Source organism: Pongo abelii, chromosome 4, assembly GCF_028885655.2.
Source record: "Pongo abelii isolate AG06213 chromosome 4, NHGRI_mPonAbe1-v2.0_pri, whole genome shotgun sequence".
Lineage (NCBI taxonomy): Eukaryota > Metazoa > Chordata > Mammalia > Primates > Hominidae > Pongo > Pongo abelii.
In genome coordinates this window covers 131,633,388-131,650,036 of record NC_071989.2, presented here as the reverse complement: position 1 = coordinate 131,650,036, position 16,649 = coordinate 131,633,388, and the positions used below count along the sequence as shown (strand labels likewise).

General features: G+C 35.2%; 1 protein-coding gene across 2 annotated transcripts in view; it reads left to right on the top strand.

Annotated features, from left to right (window-relative positions):
* Positions 1-16,649, top strand: part of CEP120 (centrosomal protein 120) — a 78,906-nt gene that overhangs the window by 40,542 nt on the left and 21,715 nt on the right. For both annotated transcript variants that reach the window (XM_009241000.4, XM_054555880.2), the window contains 5 exons: positions 27-179; positions 718-807; positions 4,520-4,612; positions 5,407-5,568; positions 10,156-10,278. In XM_009241000.4, the coding sequence (XP_009239275.3) occupies positions 27-179; positions 718-807; positions 4,520-4,612; positions 5,407-5,568; positions 10,156-10,278 (621 nt within the window). The remainder of the gene's footprint in view (positions 1-26; positions 180-717; positions 808-4,519; positions 4,613-5,406; positions 5,569-10,155; positions 10,279-16,649) is intronic.

Here is a 16,649-nt window from a genome sequence, read left to right as displayed (position 1 = left end):
AATGTACTTTTTGGTTCATCTCTTAGGGTGTATCTGCCATACAACAAAAGCCATCTTCTCTTCCTCCAGCACCTTGTCCTTCAGAGATCCAGACAGAGCCTCGTGAAACCTTAGAATACAAAGCAGCACTTGAGCTAGAAATGTGGAAGGAGATACAAGAAGATATTTTTGAAAATCAGGTTACTTTTTAAATGTTACTTTAAAAAATCTGCTTTGTCTGCTCTGTATATTTTTCCTTCTCCATAGCAAGGTTTAATCTCTATGTTCTGTAGGTACCTTATCTAATTTCTTTGAATGTCAACAGTGCTTTACTTAAACACATTTGAGAATCAAAAAATACCCGAAATGTGGCACCTTGGCAGAAGCCACTCAGAATTCTGTAAACTTTGTTCATGATTATTGGGTAAAATTGGGAAGTTACTCTTTAAATTTCATGTCTTCATTTGGCATGCCCTCCTGGAACCTTGCATCATTAGTCTCCAAACAAGAGTTAGAAAGCACAACCTACTGTTAGTTTTATACTTTCCTGAAGTGAACTCAAATGGGCATTATTTGCCTCAGGCATCCTCCTTTTTTTTTCTTTTTTTTTTTTAGAATAAAAAAGAATGCCTGAAAAAATCATATTAGTAATCAGCATCGGTTCTTTAACTGACAACTGATTCATTTATTTGACATATTTGGGGTTTTTTGGCGACTTTATTTTTCTTCCTTTTGTAGCTGAAGCAGAAAGAACTGGCTCATATGCAAGCTCTTGCAGAGGAGTGGAAGAAAAGAGACCGAGAAAGAGAATCACTAGTAAAGAAAAAGGTAATAACTTGTGTAAAAGTGAGGAAGAAAAGGAAGAATATTAATGATAATATCTTGTATTTGCATTAAAGGCAGTCTCTGGAAGGAATAACTAATTATAGTGGTGATATGTTGGCATGGAAGAAGTGAATGGTGGCTCTGGATAGAAGGGAGGCGTTTCACTGTAAAGTATTTTGTGCTTTTGGAATATGCAAATGTATTACCTATTCAAAAAATATATAATATAGGCCAGGTATGGTTGCTCACACCTGTAATCCCAGCACTGAGGAAGGATTGCTTGAGGCCGGGAGGTTGAGACCAGCCTGGACAACATAGTGAGACCGCCATCTCTTAAAAAAAAAAAAATGTGTGTGTTTGTGTGTGTATGAATATACAAAAATGAATAGAGAAAAACCCTGCTGATGTATAAAAAAGAAATAAAAGCACATTTCAATATATATAAAACTACATATTATAATCTGTAAGTTAATAAAATGCCTCAAACGTTCAAGCTATTTTTAAGAATTATGAAATAAATTACATTTTTAAAAATGATAACACGAGACCATCTGATTTTATTCCTGAAGCAAAAGCTTAATATTTATCCATTTACACTCAAGTTATTAAATAAAACAACCCTAACAGACTTTCTTCAAATATTCTATTAATAATTTTAGGACTTTAGAAATATTCTTATTAGTGGTTAATCAGTATTCATCTTCAGATTTGAGGGGATGGCTCTACAGGTCTCCAGTGCTCCAGTGCTCCTTCTCTCTGTAACCCCCTCCTCTCATCAACTCTAGTTGCCTCAGCCTCTCTGGTCTCCATTCCGTTGTCTTAGCTTAGCAAGATTGCTAGTGTCTGTTTGGGTTCCCCTTCCTTGAGCTACTACAGTCTTCAGGCAGTAAGCTAGATATATTGTAGGGATTGCCTCATTTATTTCCCACCTTTTAGAGATCATCGTCCTGTGCTGCCTGTTGCCCAATGTCTAAAAACAGGTGTTTCATAAATGTTGTTTAATTTGTGTTTATAGAGGAGGGCCATTTGTCTTTTATGGGTGGAAACAGAAGTACACAGGCCTTTGATTTTAAAATAACCGTATCAGCTTTTTCTAACTTAATTCTCACCATTAAAAACTTGAATAACCAGTGAACTTTTAAAAAAGCTGAAAGACAAAAATAAGAGTATTTCAAAGTCTCTATTCTTTAGAAACGTTCAGATAACCAAAATTGCAATAATTAGAAGCCCTGACATACATTTTAACATTATGCTGGTTATCCTGTTATTAAGTGAGTTTTATATTAAGTAATATTTACAGACCTCACCTATTAGATATTCATTGAATCTAGGGGAGCTGGAAAATATCATTTTAATTCTTAAAATGTTTAACCTAGCCTTTAAGACAAGATGAGTTTATCCTTGAATAATTTCTCTTCATTGCTGTTGAAGAGTATTTTAGTATTGAGGTCTGCAAAATTCAAATCAGGAAATACTTGAAAAGTTAATAAAATTACTAGAACCATGACAAATTCAATTTGTGCCATAATTAAACTTTCTGTGAAAACTCACCAAGTAATTTTTGGTTTGTTGTCATTTTGGTAATAATGATCTTTTCAATTGAAATTTGTAATTGGTTTCCATTTATACAACTTCTACCCTTTCAGCTTGAAATGATGAGTTCCTGGCTAGTTAATAACTCCAGTCAGAAAACAATATGATGCCTACATAATAAGTGATTGTGCTGTTTATTCAAATTAGTCATATGATAAAGGTAGATCTGAGATTGAGATTTGCCATTTTTTTTCAACCTAAGTGCATTTTTGAGACCAAATACTTTAATTCATTTGTCTTAAAGTATCCTATCTTGCATGGGATCAGTTTTTCTTTTAAATTTTATCAACCACTATAAAATCAAGTCAGTAGTGAGAAAAGTTGTTTTTCAGTATGATGAAATATTTTAAAGCTAAATACTCTTGAGACTCTCACTATAGTATTTTTTAAATGTCAATTATATGTGAGCCTTTTCTGTTTATTTACCTGATTTTTCTTAAAAAACGATGTATAACTTCTTTCATACTTTGAAAATTTACCTGAAGGAGTAAATATATACGTGGTTCTTTTCTGCCCTCTGGAGCAACTGAGATACACTCTGTCTTACATATGACTGCCCGTCAGATAGCTGAAGATAGTCGTTACCCACAGAGAAGGAAGACATCAGTTCTACATAAGGGAACATAAGGAAGTGTTCTGTAGATAAGATCGTGCTTTCACTTTGGTGAAGATTAGCGGATATTGCCAGATAGACTCAAAGGGTATTCCAGACATAGCCCCTTCAGCAGAAGGCAGAGAAGTTTGAAATAGATTCTGCATTAAGAAAATTATATGTAGTTTGATGTTGGAAGAGGGGAGGAAAGAGTGTGCCTCAAGAAATAAGGTAAGGGAGGTTGATACCCTGGAGAATAAATGATCTCTTAAATCCATTATGTAGAGTTTAGACTAGATACTGTAGGCTTTTTTTAGCCAGGCCTTCCTGAGAGAATGAAGCCCTTAATACCCTAAGGGATCCATTATTTGTAATAAATTAACCTTATCCTATGCATCTAAAATGGTAGTTATGTACCATTTTAGGAGAGGATGGAGAAAATAATTAAATCATTTTCTGTGTTTTGTGGTTCAGATGATAAATCCTGGTTGAGAAAGGTAGAAATATCAGAATTTTTTTAAATGAAGATTTTTATATAAAATAAGATAATTAGGTTTTCATTCTATAACAATAATTCTGATGGAAGTACAGTGGATAGAATAGAGGAATGTGAAACTAAAGTCCAGGAGACCAGGAAAGCAATATGTATAAAAAACGAAAGCCAAAAACTAATAGTAGCGAAAGGTTATGGAGAAAAAATGGGTGGTAAAGAGATGATTTTAAGGAGGTTTAGGACCTCAAGCGCTAAGACGTCCTTACGGCTGTTCACAATCCACTTTCCCTAGTCAATTCATTTTCTCACTCGCCAGAACAGTTAGTTTTTGTCTTAACAAACAATCCTTCCTCATCCTTACCCGGTTTATCTCTGTCTTTGAAACACTTCCTCTACTTGGCTTCTTTGACTATACTTTTTTTTTTTTGGACTACACTTTTCTACTGTTGTGTTCCACTGTCTTCACTGGTCTCTCTTTCCTAATTTTCATGCTAGATTCTCCTCATGTTGGCTTTATTGGCTTGTCCCAGAGCCCAGTCCTCAAATACCATCCTTTCTTTTCTCTGTATACTCACTCCTTGGATGATGTCATTCACTCTCTTGGCATTATATACACCAGGACACCCACCACACACACCCCCATCCCTGACTTCTTCCCTGCACTCCGCACTTGGCTATTTAGTTGCTTACACTAATATGCGTTTCAAATTTAGCAGTCTTTTGTTTCCATCCTCTGTAAATTTAGATTAAGTCTAACATACTAGAGGATGTGGAAATCATAATATATGAATAACAGTTAAAATTTGTGTTTATCTTGGAGAAGAAAAAAGACCAAGAAGAGGAAATATGACCATCACCAGTCTCAAATTCATAAAAGCACATTTTTTTCTTTGAATTGGCGGATGTAATTTGTGACTTTCCTATTCTCAGGTCCTCTGTTTCAGTGAAATGATACATATTTTTGAATTTGTGTGTGTTTTAAGTTTGGGAGAAGGTAGGTAACTTTTTTTTTTTTTTTTTTTTTTACTATATTTTAGGTGGCTGAATATACTATTCTAGAAGGAAAACTTCAAAAAACTCTAATTGACTTGGAGAAGCGAGAGCAGCAGCTTGCTAGTGTGGAATCAGAGGTATTTCATTCATCTATCATATTTTTTTTGCAGCATAGAGGGGTTTATTGCAAAGTAGAAATACTATTTTAAAAATTAGGTGCAAAATAGTCCCAAGGGAGAAGGGACTCAGGATGGGCTGCTTATAAGAATGAGACAGCAAAGACTGGAACTAGAGCCACTCCATTTATGGGAGTCTTACATAATTATTTACAAAGAGGTGGAAAGTGGTGTTATTAGTAAGTATGTCATCTATCATATATCTTTATTTCACAGAGTCTATATATGAAATTCATACTGTTTATTACTTTGTACTCTATATTTCATGAAAATTGTCTTTTAGACATGCAGAAAACTGCTATTCAAACTGCTATTCAGCGTATCTTGTATATTAAGAATAGGTAGAAAAGTATGTCAGAGTGTTTAAACTTAATAGTGTAGATTTGTTCCTAATACTAAGGCTGTATTCTATGCGATTAGGCAAGAATCAGAAGTTTCTAAAAGAAGAAAAGAAACTTGGGCATATTTGCTTACACACTTAAAAAGGTTTTATTCAATGGAAATGTTAAGTGGTTAGGGTTTTCAAGTGAATTTATACAAATTGTTTATGGATTTTTATATGTGTGTATAATAGTATTAAACAATGAAAACTTATAATGGTACACTTGAACATTAACTCTCTAATAACTAAAAAAGATATGAAAATAAATTTGTAAATATCCTGAACATTTGAGTGTATAGAAAGATAATGGAATATTGAATAGTATAATGCAGCTAGTAATAAACCAACATCTTAAAGATGCCTTTGTTTTAAGCTTCAAAGAGAAAAAAAGGAACTTCAATCAGAACGTCAACGGAACCTGCAAGAACTGCAGGACTCTATCCGTAGGGCCAAAGAGGACTGTATTCACCAAGTAGAACTAGAAAGGTTAAAAATCAAACAGCTCGAAGAGGATAAACATCGCCTTCAGCAACAGGTTGGATAATGTACTTGTCATCTTTTTATGCTTAGTTTATTTGCATTCTAGTAATAAGAGAAATAGTTCACTAACTACTAAAAAGTGGTAAAATTCACAGTAATTTAGACTATTAATCATATTTATTGCACTGAGATTCAAATATACTTTAAGTTGGATCTTTTTCTAACTATTTTGTGTGAAATTATGCGTATTTCAGGTCATTTCCAACTTAAATCTTTTTCTGATAAGTTTTCTTTAAGCAAACATAGATATTCTTCATGTAGCACTGAACCAAATTCAGTTAAGGACCAAATTTAGTTAAGATACAAATTTCATGAGAGAATTGTCTGTGTTCCTGTTTCCTCTCCTCATACTCAGTAAAACTGATTGATATCATCAATACTATTGTGCTTGTTTTTGTATTTTCTCTTCTCAACTTCCACATCACCACTCTCCCTTGTTTTTCTCTACCTTTCTGGCCATCCTCAGGCTCTTTTGCAGGCTTGTCTTCCTTTAGCCATTACATGTTGGACTTCCTCCAAGCTCAGGACTTACTTTCTGCAAAAACAATCTTATTCATGATTTCATGCCCATGATTTCAGAGACAATCTGTACATCTGGGACTTTCACATCCAGGGTCATATCCAAGACCTTACCTTTGCCATCTAGACCCATATATCTGATTGCCTTTTTGGCATCTCTATTCAGATGTCTTAAAGGCATTTAAAACCCATTGTGGTCCTTCTCTCCGTACTTGACCTTCTACCTGTAAATGTTCTTTGTTTCAGTGATGGGCCCCTCTAATCTCCTCATGTTGTAGCCAGAATGATATTTTTGAAATTGGGAATCTTGATACTTTCCTCTTTAAAACCTTTCAGCATTGTCTTGTTGCTCATAGGAAAAAGATCAGAATCATTTTGTCCTGCAGGCCTCTGCATAGATCAGAGCCTGTCTCTCTGACTTCATCCCCCACTCTTGTGCCTGTGCTGTGTACTCTCTGGCCATGCTTGTCTTCCATCAAGTTCTCAGGCATGCCATGCTCGCTTCACCCACAGGATCTTCATGTTTGCTGCATTATCTGGGCCTAGTGTACTCTGTTCCTCCTTTGGTTTTAAGCTAAAGCATCACCCACTCCTAGAAATCCTCCCTAATTAATGTTTCCCAAGTCTAGGTCAAGTTTTTATTTTATAGTCTCATAGGACATTATTCTGCTGTTCTTTTTCTTTATGATATGTCATAACAGTTTTTTAATTTCATTAGCATGATAATTTAATCAGTATCAGATTGTTTGCTCCATAAAAACTGTTCTGGTTTATAGCTGTATCCCAGGGGTCCAGGCCAGTTGTCAGCACATAATAGGGGCTCAATAAATATTTGCTAAAAAAAAGAATCAAGCTGTTAAAAATTAAGCTTATCTTTCTTGAAAAATTCCAGTGTAGATTAGATATGTATGATGAATGCATCCCAAGTCTTCACTAAATTTTCTCATGAACAGTTTCCACAGCAGCACAGGGCCATTATTTAGGTGGTTGTAAAATATGAATTTGATTGTTACCAAGTAGGGTAGTCTTGTTTAAAATACAAAAGATAAAGTTGTGAAAGTGGGCAATTATGATGGGATTCACAGTAATGCTTCTCTTCTTCCACTTATCAGGAAGAGTCAACCGTCTAGAACAAAGGCTCTTAACATGTATTAGAGTCACCAGGAGAGCTCTTGGAAAATACACCTATCTGTACCTTATCTAAGACTGGTATAAGCCAGGCACGGTGGTTCACACTTGTAATCCCAACACTTTTGGAGGCCTAGGTGAGAGGATTGCTTGAGCCCAGGAGTTCAAGACCAGCCTGGGCAACATGGCAAAACTGCATCTCTTCAAAACATATAAAAACTAGCCAGGCATAGTGGTGCACACCTGTGGTTCCAGCTACTCAGGAGGCTGAGGTGGGAGCATCACTTGAGCCCCGGAGGTCAAGACTCCAGTGAGCCATAATCACAATACTGCACTCCAGCCTGAGCAACAGAATGAGACACTGTCTCAAAAAAAAAAAAAAAGAAAAAAGACTCGTATATGGTGTTGTATATGGTGTAGTTTACTTCTTTGTAGGAATAACTAACTTTGGTGGGAAGAACTGATATTTTGGAAAAATTACCCGGAGCACACTTGTATTCTTGAACCACTGTTCTAAAACCTGGGGGGAAAAAAGGGGGTAGGAAGGACAGGAGAAGTTTCCAAGATGCCCAGATTGCTAAGTCCACGACTGTATACATTTCACATTTTAGGTATGGAAAAGTTTTTTGGGCCCTTACCTTGACCATGTTACATGTATTATACACAGAATTCTAACTAGACTAGTAGAAGGGACAGTTAAGCACACTGTCAGTGAGAGCTGATGAAGATTAAGTATCTCTACTCAAATAGATTATAGCAGGCACTAGGACTCAAATCACTGTAGTTTGTGGATCACTTAGCAAAGGAAAAAGAGCCCAACATGCCTTAATAGCTTACTGCTTTATAACCCAATTGTAACAAGAATTGTGTATGATAATGTTCTGGAATTGTGAAGAAACTACCAAATTTAATATTTTTTCAGCTTTTGTTTAAAACAGAAAAGTGAGAGACTTTAGAAAGGTTTCTATTCAACTTTGGATGTTAAAAAATAGGTAAACTTCTGTCATATGGACAATTCTCATGTATGGAACACTACCTAAAGATGCTAGATAAATCCTAATTATTACTGATGATTTCCATTTTTGCCACATATTTTCTTGGTATTAATATTTCAGATTTAGGTAAGTCCTATGCCTTAGGGAAGAGATAATTGGTTTATCTAATGATGGATAGTCATAGCGGTATATGTTTTTGGAAAACATCTTTAGCAGTCTTTGTTCGCATTTCAAAAAAAACTCATTCAAAAAGAACATCTTCGTACCTTTTTAAAAAATTTTGAAACCGTTCTAAGAGAAATTTGAATGTTTAGTCAAGGCCGACTATCGTGTCATTTTGTTTTTCAGGAAGTATTGACTGCTTTAATGAAAGCATTATTCAAGGGGATGAAAAGTTCTGAAGTTGGTTTTTGCCCCTGCTACTGACTTAGCTCACTAGGTCTTTGACACTGCCTCAATTATTTAGCTTCTTTGACTTTCAGTTTTGTTTTTTGTTTTTACCTATTAGTATGAAGGAATTGAACCAAATAATCTTTAAATTACCTTAACTTGTAATAGTATTTGAATTTGTAAAATTCATAAGGTACCAAACTGTAAAAACAAGAAATGCTACATTAAAATTGAGCTTTTTTTTATTTACATGGATATTATCTGGCATATCTGTAATGCTCAGTCTTTTTTTTGGCAGGGGGGTCAAGATTATTCATTTTTTTCACATTTTATTTTCATTACATTGGGCTAGGTAGAGTCATGCACCAGTGTATTGATGATTATGTTATTCTTTAGGTTTCAAACAGAATTGGGATCCAGGTTGTAACTGTCTCTAAATTCAAGATCTGGAGCAGAATCAGAAGAGGTTGACCACTGCTGCTGGGGGCTGGGGGGTCTCTGGGAAAAAGGAAACAGGCGTGGAGCTGACTATGGAGGCCTTATGTTTCAGGGCTCCATTGGGGTACCCGAGGATCTTCCATGTGGCTCAGAGGAGCCCCTCAAAACACAAGCCTGGAGTTAGAACTCAGGAATTGGAAGGACAGTCACATCTGTAAAGAGAGAACCTGAAAAGATGTTGTTCTTCCATCTGTATCCCAGAATTCTGTGTAGGCCTTCTCCATAAGTAGAGGGCCAGGGTTGGCTTGTTGGCCTCAAAGTAGTCCAGTAAAAGTCGGCAAGCTTGTCACCATCTGGAGACACTCTTGCCAGCTCTTCTTTATGCTCCTGTGCTTTGGACACTGGGCAGTTGCTTTAGACTATTCCTGATTGTTTGTCCTCAACTCTTCAAATTCAAGAAATTTCCATTCTTTTAGTAAACTGGATCTCCTGGTCACTCCTTGATTTAATTAACTGGGCTGATGGTTTTTCTGGTTTCTTTTTCCTTCTTTGTTTTCTGAGGATTTCTAGTAATTTTAGCCTGTAATCTCTTTCTCTGTTTTTATTCCTGAGTCTTCGCCTGAGATTATTTTCACTGTAGCTGTAGGGCCTAATCCTGGGTTGGCAGAGAACTTGCACTTACTCTGCTCTAATGGAATCCAGGAGAGACAGAGTTGCCTTAGTGTTGAAATGTGTTTGCTCCTCTCTGCTTCTGGTGGTCTCTTGCTGAATTTTTTCTTACATGCGACATCTTAAGAAAAGTGTAAAGAAAGTGTTAGTATTTCTGAAGGTAACTTTTAAATTTGACATTTGAGTTTTACCAAAAACATTTTCATGATACTAGTTTGATAAGAAATTTCATACTCTTCAAAAGTTTTTGTAGAATCAGTTGATTTACTGAATTTTTAATTACTAAGGATCTTTATTTTCCTCATTATACTTTATCAGTTTTCCAGATTTTCTACTATGAGCATGCTGTAAAATAAAAAAAAAAAGACCTTGTTGAATTGAATACTTTATTGTTAAACTTTGCAAATCATTGTTTTGAAATGGCTAAACTTTTTTTAATACAGCTTAATGATGCTGAAAATAAGTATAAGATTTTGGAAAAAGAGTTCCAACAGTTCAAGGACCAGCAAAACAACAAACCAGAAATCCGTCTACAGTCTGAAATAAATCTTCTCACCTTGGAAAAGGTACACATGTTAATTTTGTGCAGTTTAACTAGTCCCAGTGATCAATTTATAAAATCAATCAATAATGTGTATACAATGTAATAATGTTTTGCTATAGTGTTCTGATGTCAAATAAGAATGCATCAGAGAATTAAAGGCACATGACATTATTAGTACTTGAATTTCTTGGCTTATGTCAGTTGTAGCTTATACAAATTAGAGTCCTTGGTTGCAAACATCAGAACTGACTAACTCTAGTAAGGAAGGAATTGACAAAACTTTCAGGAGGCTGAAGAAGTAGTTTCAGAATATGGGCAGGATACGGAAAGCAAAGCATACCCAAGATCCTGTCAGAAAACAGTCTACTTCGGATGCTCCTGTTGATGCTGTCACTGGATTCCCTACCCTCTGATTCTGATGTCATGCTGTTGAACTGTTTTGTGGTAGCCATTGTGAATATTCTCTCCATGTATCACCCCTGTAGATTCAATGTCCTAGATAGGAGTATTCATTTGAACCACAGACTTGCACTCTAGCTCTCAGCTAGGAAGAAGGAATAGTTATCTTATTTTGTTTTCTGTGGTTGGAAGCCACGTTCTTCTCATTTAAATTGAGATTCCTCCACAAACAGCATGTTCAGGTGCTAGGCATTAAAAATGTGTAATGTCCAATAGACAAGTTTGACCATATGTGTTCTTGCATTTTATGATTTGATAACTTTTAGGCATGATTAAAAAAATATAGCATTCAGAGGAAAATAACACAGGTAATACACAGGAAAATTACCTTTAAAGTTTAAGGATTTAATTGTGCCAGCCATCCCCATCTTTTCCTACTGAGCTTTGTGTTGAAGGCTTCCTTGCCCTCATAGACTCGCCACCAGGGGGCACTAGCAGAAGACTAGTGGGTGGGAGTTGGATCTATGCTGGGATAGTTTTTTCCATCTCTCTCTACTTCCTTTATTTTCGCTGGCAGTAGTTGAATCTTTTTATGGTTCCATGTCCCATCAGAGAGCCCTTCTCTCCAGCTTCCTTCGGGCCATCCTCCCTGTGGTTCTAGTTCACTGGACAACAGAGCTCTGGTGAGCATTTCCTTTGGGCATTGATATAGTTTGGCTCTGTGTCCCCACCCAAATCTCGTCTTGTATCTCCCATGATTCCCAGATGTTGTGGGAGGGACCCGGTGGGAGATAATTGAATCATGGGGGCAAGTCTTTCTTGTGCCGTTCTCCCGATAGTGAATAAGTCTCACAACATCTGATGGCTTTAAAAAATGGGAGTTTGCCTGCCCCAGCTCTCTCTTTACCTGCCGCCATCCATATAAAATGTGACTTGCTCCTTCTTGCCTTCTACCATGATTGTGAGGCTTCCCCAGCCACGTGGAACTGTGAGTTCTCCATTAAACCTCTTTCCTTTGTAAATTGCCCAGTCTCAGGTTTGTCTTTATCAGGAGCGTGAAAACAGACTAATATAGGCATCATGTTACATTCAAAAAGCTTCAAATGTTGTAGCATTTTAGGTTTTCGGATGAGAGATGCTGAACCTGTAATAGTAGTTTATAAAATAGGGCTGATAAGAGAATGCTGGAAGTAAAGGTAATTTTGGGCCATATGGGGGAAGGTCTTAGATACTAAGTTAAAGAATTCAAATTTTATCTGGTAAGCAAAGTCAAATATTACTCCCAAGTTTGTAAGATTTGTGTAATGGATGTTAGTAGAAAAGAGTTTTGATGAATTGTAATCAGAAAGTAACATTGGGGGCTGGGTACAGTGGCTTATGCCTGTAATCCCAGCACTTTGGGAGGCCACGGTGGGCAGATTAGATTGCTTGAGCTTAGTTCAAGACCAGCCTGGGCAACATGGAGAAACCCTGTCTCTGTAGAAAAATATATATATAAAATATATATATAAAAAAATATATAATATATATTATATATGTGTATATATAACATATATATACACTAGCTGGATGTGGTGGCACGTACCTGTTGTCCCAGCTACTCAGGAGGCTGAGGTGGGAGGATCACTGGAGCCCAAAGAGGTTGAGACTACAGTGAGCCATGATCCCACCACTGCACTTCAGCCTGGGTGACAGAGCAAGAACTTATAAAAACAAAAAACAAAGTAGCATTAGGGAGTGATAGACTTCCATGTTTTGGAAAATGGACTAAGGAATAACAGTCACAGCCAAGAGTACTTTGAGAGAAGTAGTGTCTGGTGTCTGCTAAAGTGTGGCAGGGAGAGAAAGACTATGGAATAGCTTCAAAATCTTTTATTTAATAAATCCAGCACTCAAATCCTTAAAGCTTATGTTGAGATACTATAATCTGATAGTAGGCTGTGGAATAGATTCCTTTAGGAACTTTTAATACTTATTGTGTATTTCTTATACTTATTTCAGAACTACCATAATCCAACCTAGATTCTAAACTTTCCAAGGCAGAAACCATGTTTTAGCTATTTTCATATTACCTATTCTTAGGACAGCACCCTGTACCTTATAGCACTGAGTAAACATTTGTTATTCATGATGATGAACCAACACCATGTTTGATACTCAGAATTTTCATATATTCATTTATTCAGCAAAAATTAATGGAGGGCATGTTGTCATCTTGGTACAAAATTGTTTTGAGATGTTAAGTAGCTGCTAATCATTTCACCAGCTATTTATTGAGTACCTTCTATGTTTCTAGGATTATAGTTAGTCTTGCATTGAACAAGACAGATTCGTCAGGGAGATCCATTATAGAGGAGAGAGTAAAAAAATAAATGAACGAGATCATTTTTATGTCAAACATAAAAGTAATAAAAAAGGTGATGTCATATTGAATGTGGCAATGTAGGTGGCCTGTCAGGATAGATACCACCCCACATAAGGTGGTAAAGGAAGGCCTCTTTGAGGAGGGTAACTAACATTTTAATTGGGATCTGTGAGAAGAGAAGGAGCTACCAATGTGAAAAGCTATAGAAGGTGTGTCCCGGGAACAGCTGCAAAGGAACTGAAGGGAGGTTAAGCCTGGATGGTTTGAGGTTGAGGACGAAGGCCATCCTAGAGCATGAGGGAAGAATGTACAAGATGAGGTTCAAAATATGGGCCATTAAAGCCATGACAAGGAGTTTAGGTTTTTATTCTAATAGAGTTATAGTATAATAGTAGTTAACAGTATGAACATGAGCCACATCACCTTGGTTCAAATCCTAGCTCTGCCACTTAGTTTACTTCTCTGTACTTATTTCCATATCTTTTAAATGGAGGTAGTAAGGTAATAAGGTTGATAACAGAGGTAAATGACTCAATATTTGTAAAATGCTAAGCATAGAACCTAGGACATTGTTTTACTTAAATCCTGTGTTTGTAAATATAAAAGTTAAGTAAATAATGAGATACCATTGAAAGGTTTTAAGTAGGAGAGTAACTTGATCTTTACATTAAGGAAAAAAATTATTCATCTAGTGTGTAGAAAATATGTGTTAGAGGACAAGACCTGTCTCTTCGGCTTATGACCCATATATTCAACTGCCTACCCAACATCTTTTCTTGAATGCCTTAGAACAGTAGTTCTCAAACTTTTTGGACTCAGGGTCCCTTTATTGATAATCACTGTATTAGAAATGGGGAAAAAAAACCTAGATAACATTTTTATGAAAAATAACTATTTTCTAAAACAAAAAATTGAGAAGAGTAACATTGTTTTACTATTTTACAAATCTCTTTAGTGTCTGGATAATAGACATCTGAATTCTTATATCTGATTTTGAATTCACTCTGTTGTGATATTATACATCATGTAGCCTCTGGAAAACTCCAGTATACATTTATAGAAGCATGAAAGTGGAAAAGACAAATAATCTTTTGGTATTATGGAAATAGTGTCCATCTCCTGGACCCTTGGAAGTCAGTCTTCAAGATATCCCAGAATGTCCAAAACTAAACTTGCCCATCTCCCTGAAATATATTTTTCATGTAGTGTTTCTGAACTCAGTAAATGTTTCCGCAGCCTGTTAGCTCCCAAGCTATCTTGGGGTACTCTTATCCCCACATTGATTTAATTGCAAGTCTTAACTGATTCTTTTTCTTACATATTTGGTCAGTCTCTTCATTTTTCTACCAGTGAACTTGAATCCAGCTGGACATTTCCCATTTCTCTTTTGATAAAACCAAGTAGTAAAGTGTTTCTGTGTTTATAAATATGAATTCTGTAGTACCTACCAGAAATATTTGAAGCACTCATTGGATAATGTCACATGGATTCTCACAAGATCTATTATGTGGGTGTCTAAGAGTACTTCCATTTTACCCTGGGGAAATTTAAAGACTAGAAATCAAAATTGTAACAGAGGTGTTATCTTATTCATCCCTGAATATAGACTGGTTGACCAGGTAATATCCACAATAAAAATAAATTTTAAATGACTTTTAAAATTTCTTCCAACTATGCTTTTATCAAAAGGATAAAAATCATTAAACATATTAAAAGTATAAGCAGTACTGTGAGTTTTCTCTCTCAAGGCAAAGTACATAATTTAATTGCCTCTATTTTAGACTTAATACATTCAGCCAGCATGTTTAAGTGCCTAGTGAAAAGAGGCTTTTCAGCTCTTCTGAAAATTCTTTGTAAATCTTTTTGGAGCCAGAAGAGGGCAGAATCTTATTTCTTAAAATAGTGACAAAGAGATAAATGCACAAAAAGAAAGACCCAAGTTAAAAAGTATCTGATTTAATTTGTAAGCTCTGGTTATGTCTGATTGAGAGCTTTTTTTCTTTTCTCATTATGTATTCTTTTCAGTGTAATATGCATATTCCCATTTTTACTGAAATTGTCTAAAAATAAGTTAACATAAACATATAGTTTTAGCAACTGTAATTGTTGATTCTTTTTACAGGTTGCATATCCCTTATCCAAAATGCTTGGGATCAGAGGTGTTTCCAATTTTAGATTTTTTGGATTTGGGAATGTTTGCGTTGTATTTACCTGTTCAGCATCCCTGATCAGAAAATCTGAAGTCTGAGATGCGTTTCTTATGTCATGTCAGTGCTGAAAAAGTATTGGATTTTGGAACACTTTGGATTAGGGATATATATACATACATACGTATATATATGTATATATACATACATACGTATATATATGTATATATACATACATACGTATATATATGTATATATACATACATACGTATATATATGTATATATACATACATACGTATATATATGTATATATACATACATACGTATATATATTATATATACATACATACGTATATATATTATATATACATACATACGTATATATATTATATATACATACATACGTATATATATGTATATATACATACATACGTATATATATGTATATATACATACATACGTATATATATTATATATACATACATACGTATATATATTATATATACATACATACGTATATATATTATATATACATACATACGTATATATATTATATATACATACATACGTATATATATTATATATACATACATACGTATATATATTATATATACATACATACGTATATATATTATATATACATACACGTATATATATTATATATACATACATACGTATATATATTATATATACATACATATATACACATACATATGTGTGTTTATATGTCTATAGCTTCAATAATTGGGACTTTAAAAAATGAAATATGGAAGGCATGTAATTTAGTAGGGCCTACAGAGGTTGAAAAGACTGAAGATATATTGAAAGAACGTAAATATTTTTAATTAAGCTAAAATTTATGTATGTAAGAATATTTGGTGAGTATCTACTATATGCCACCCCTGACTTGGGGCAAATGAGAAAGATAAGAGAAAAATCAAAGACAGGAAGAGAAAAAGTACATTATCCTTTTGAGACTTCCTTTTGAGACTTCACTTAAAGAGTTCGTAAAGTAATTGGGAAATTACTCAGAGAGCAGTAAATGACCTTGAATAATCAAACACCAAGGAATGTGATAGAAACCATTTGGCGTTCGGAATCTAGTAGTTGTAAGACAGTTTCATGTAGAGGTAGAGTCTGAGCTAAGCCTTAAGATTTAGGTAAGCAGAGGAAAAATAATTGGCAGCCTCAGGAATTAACTTGGGCAAGGAGTAGGGAAGGCACAGGGGACACAAACCTGGTTGGAGTAGGTTTCCTGTTGAGGAAAGCAGGTTGAGCGGGTAGGACAGATGCTGTATTTTGGAATGCCTTCAATCCTAGGTGGAGTAGTTTAGGTTTAATGCTGTAGATAAATAGTAGCTACTATAGATTTATTTAATAGTGGTTTTTACAAGATTAGTAGATAGAATAGATTTGAGGCTGGGGAGGCTGGAGAGACAAAAGAACCTTTTATAGTCAAGATGAGTTGAGACGAACCTGGG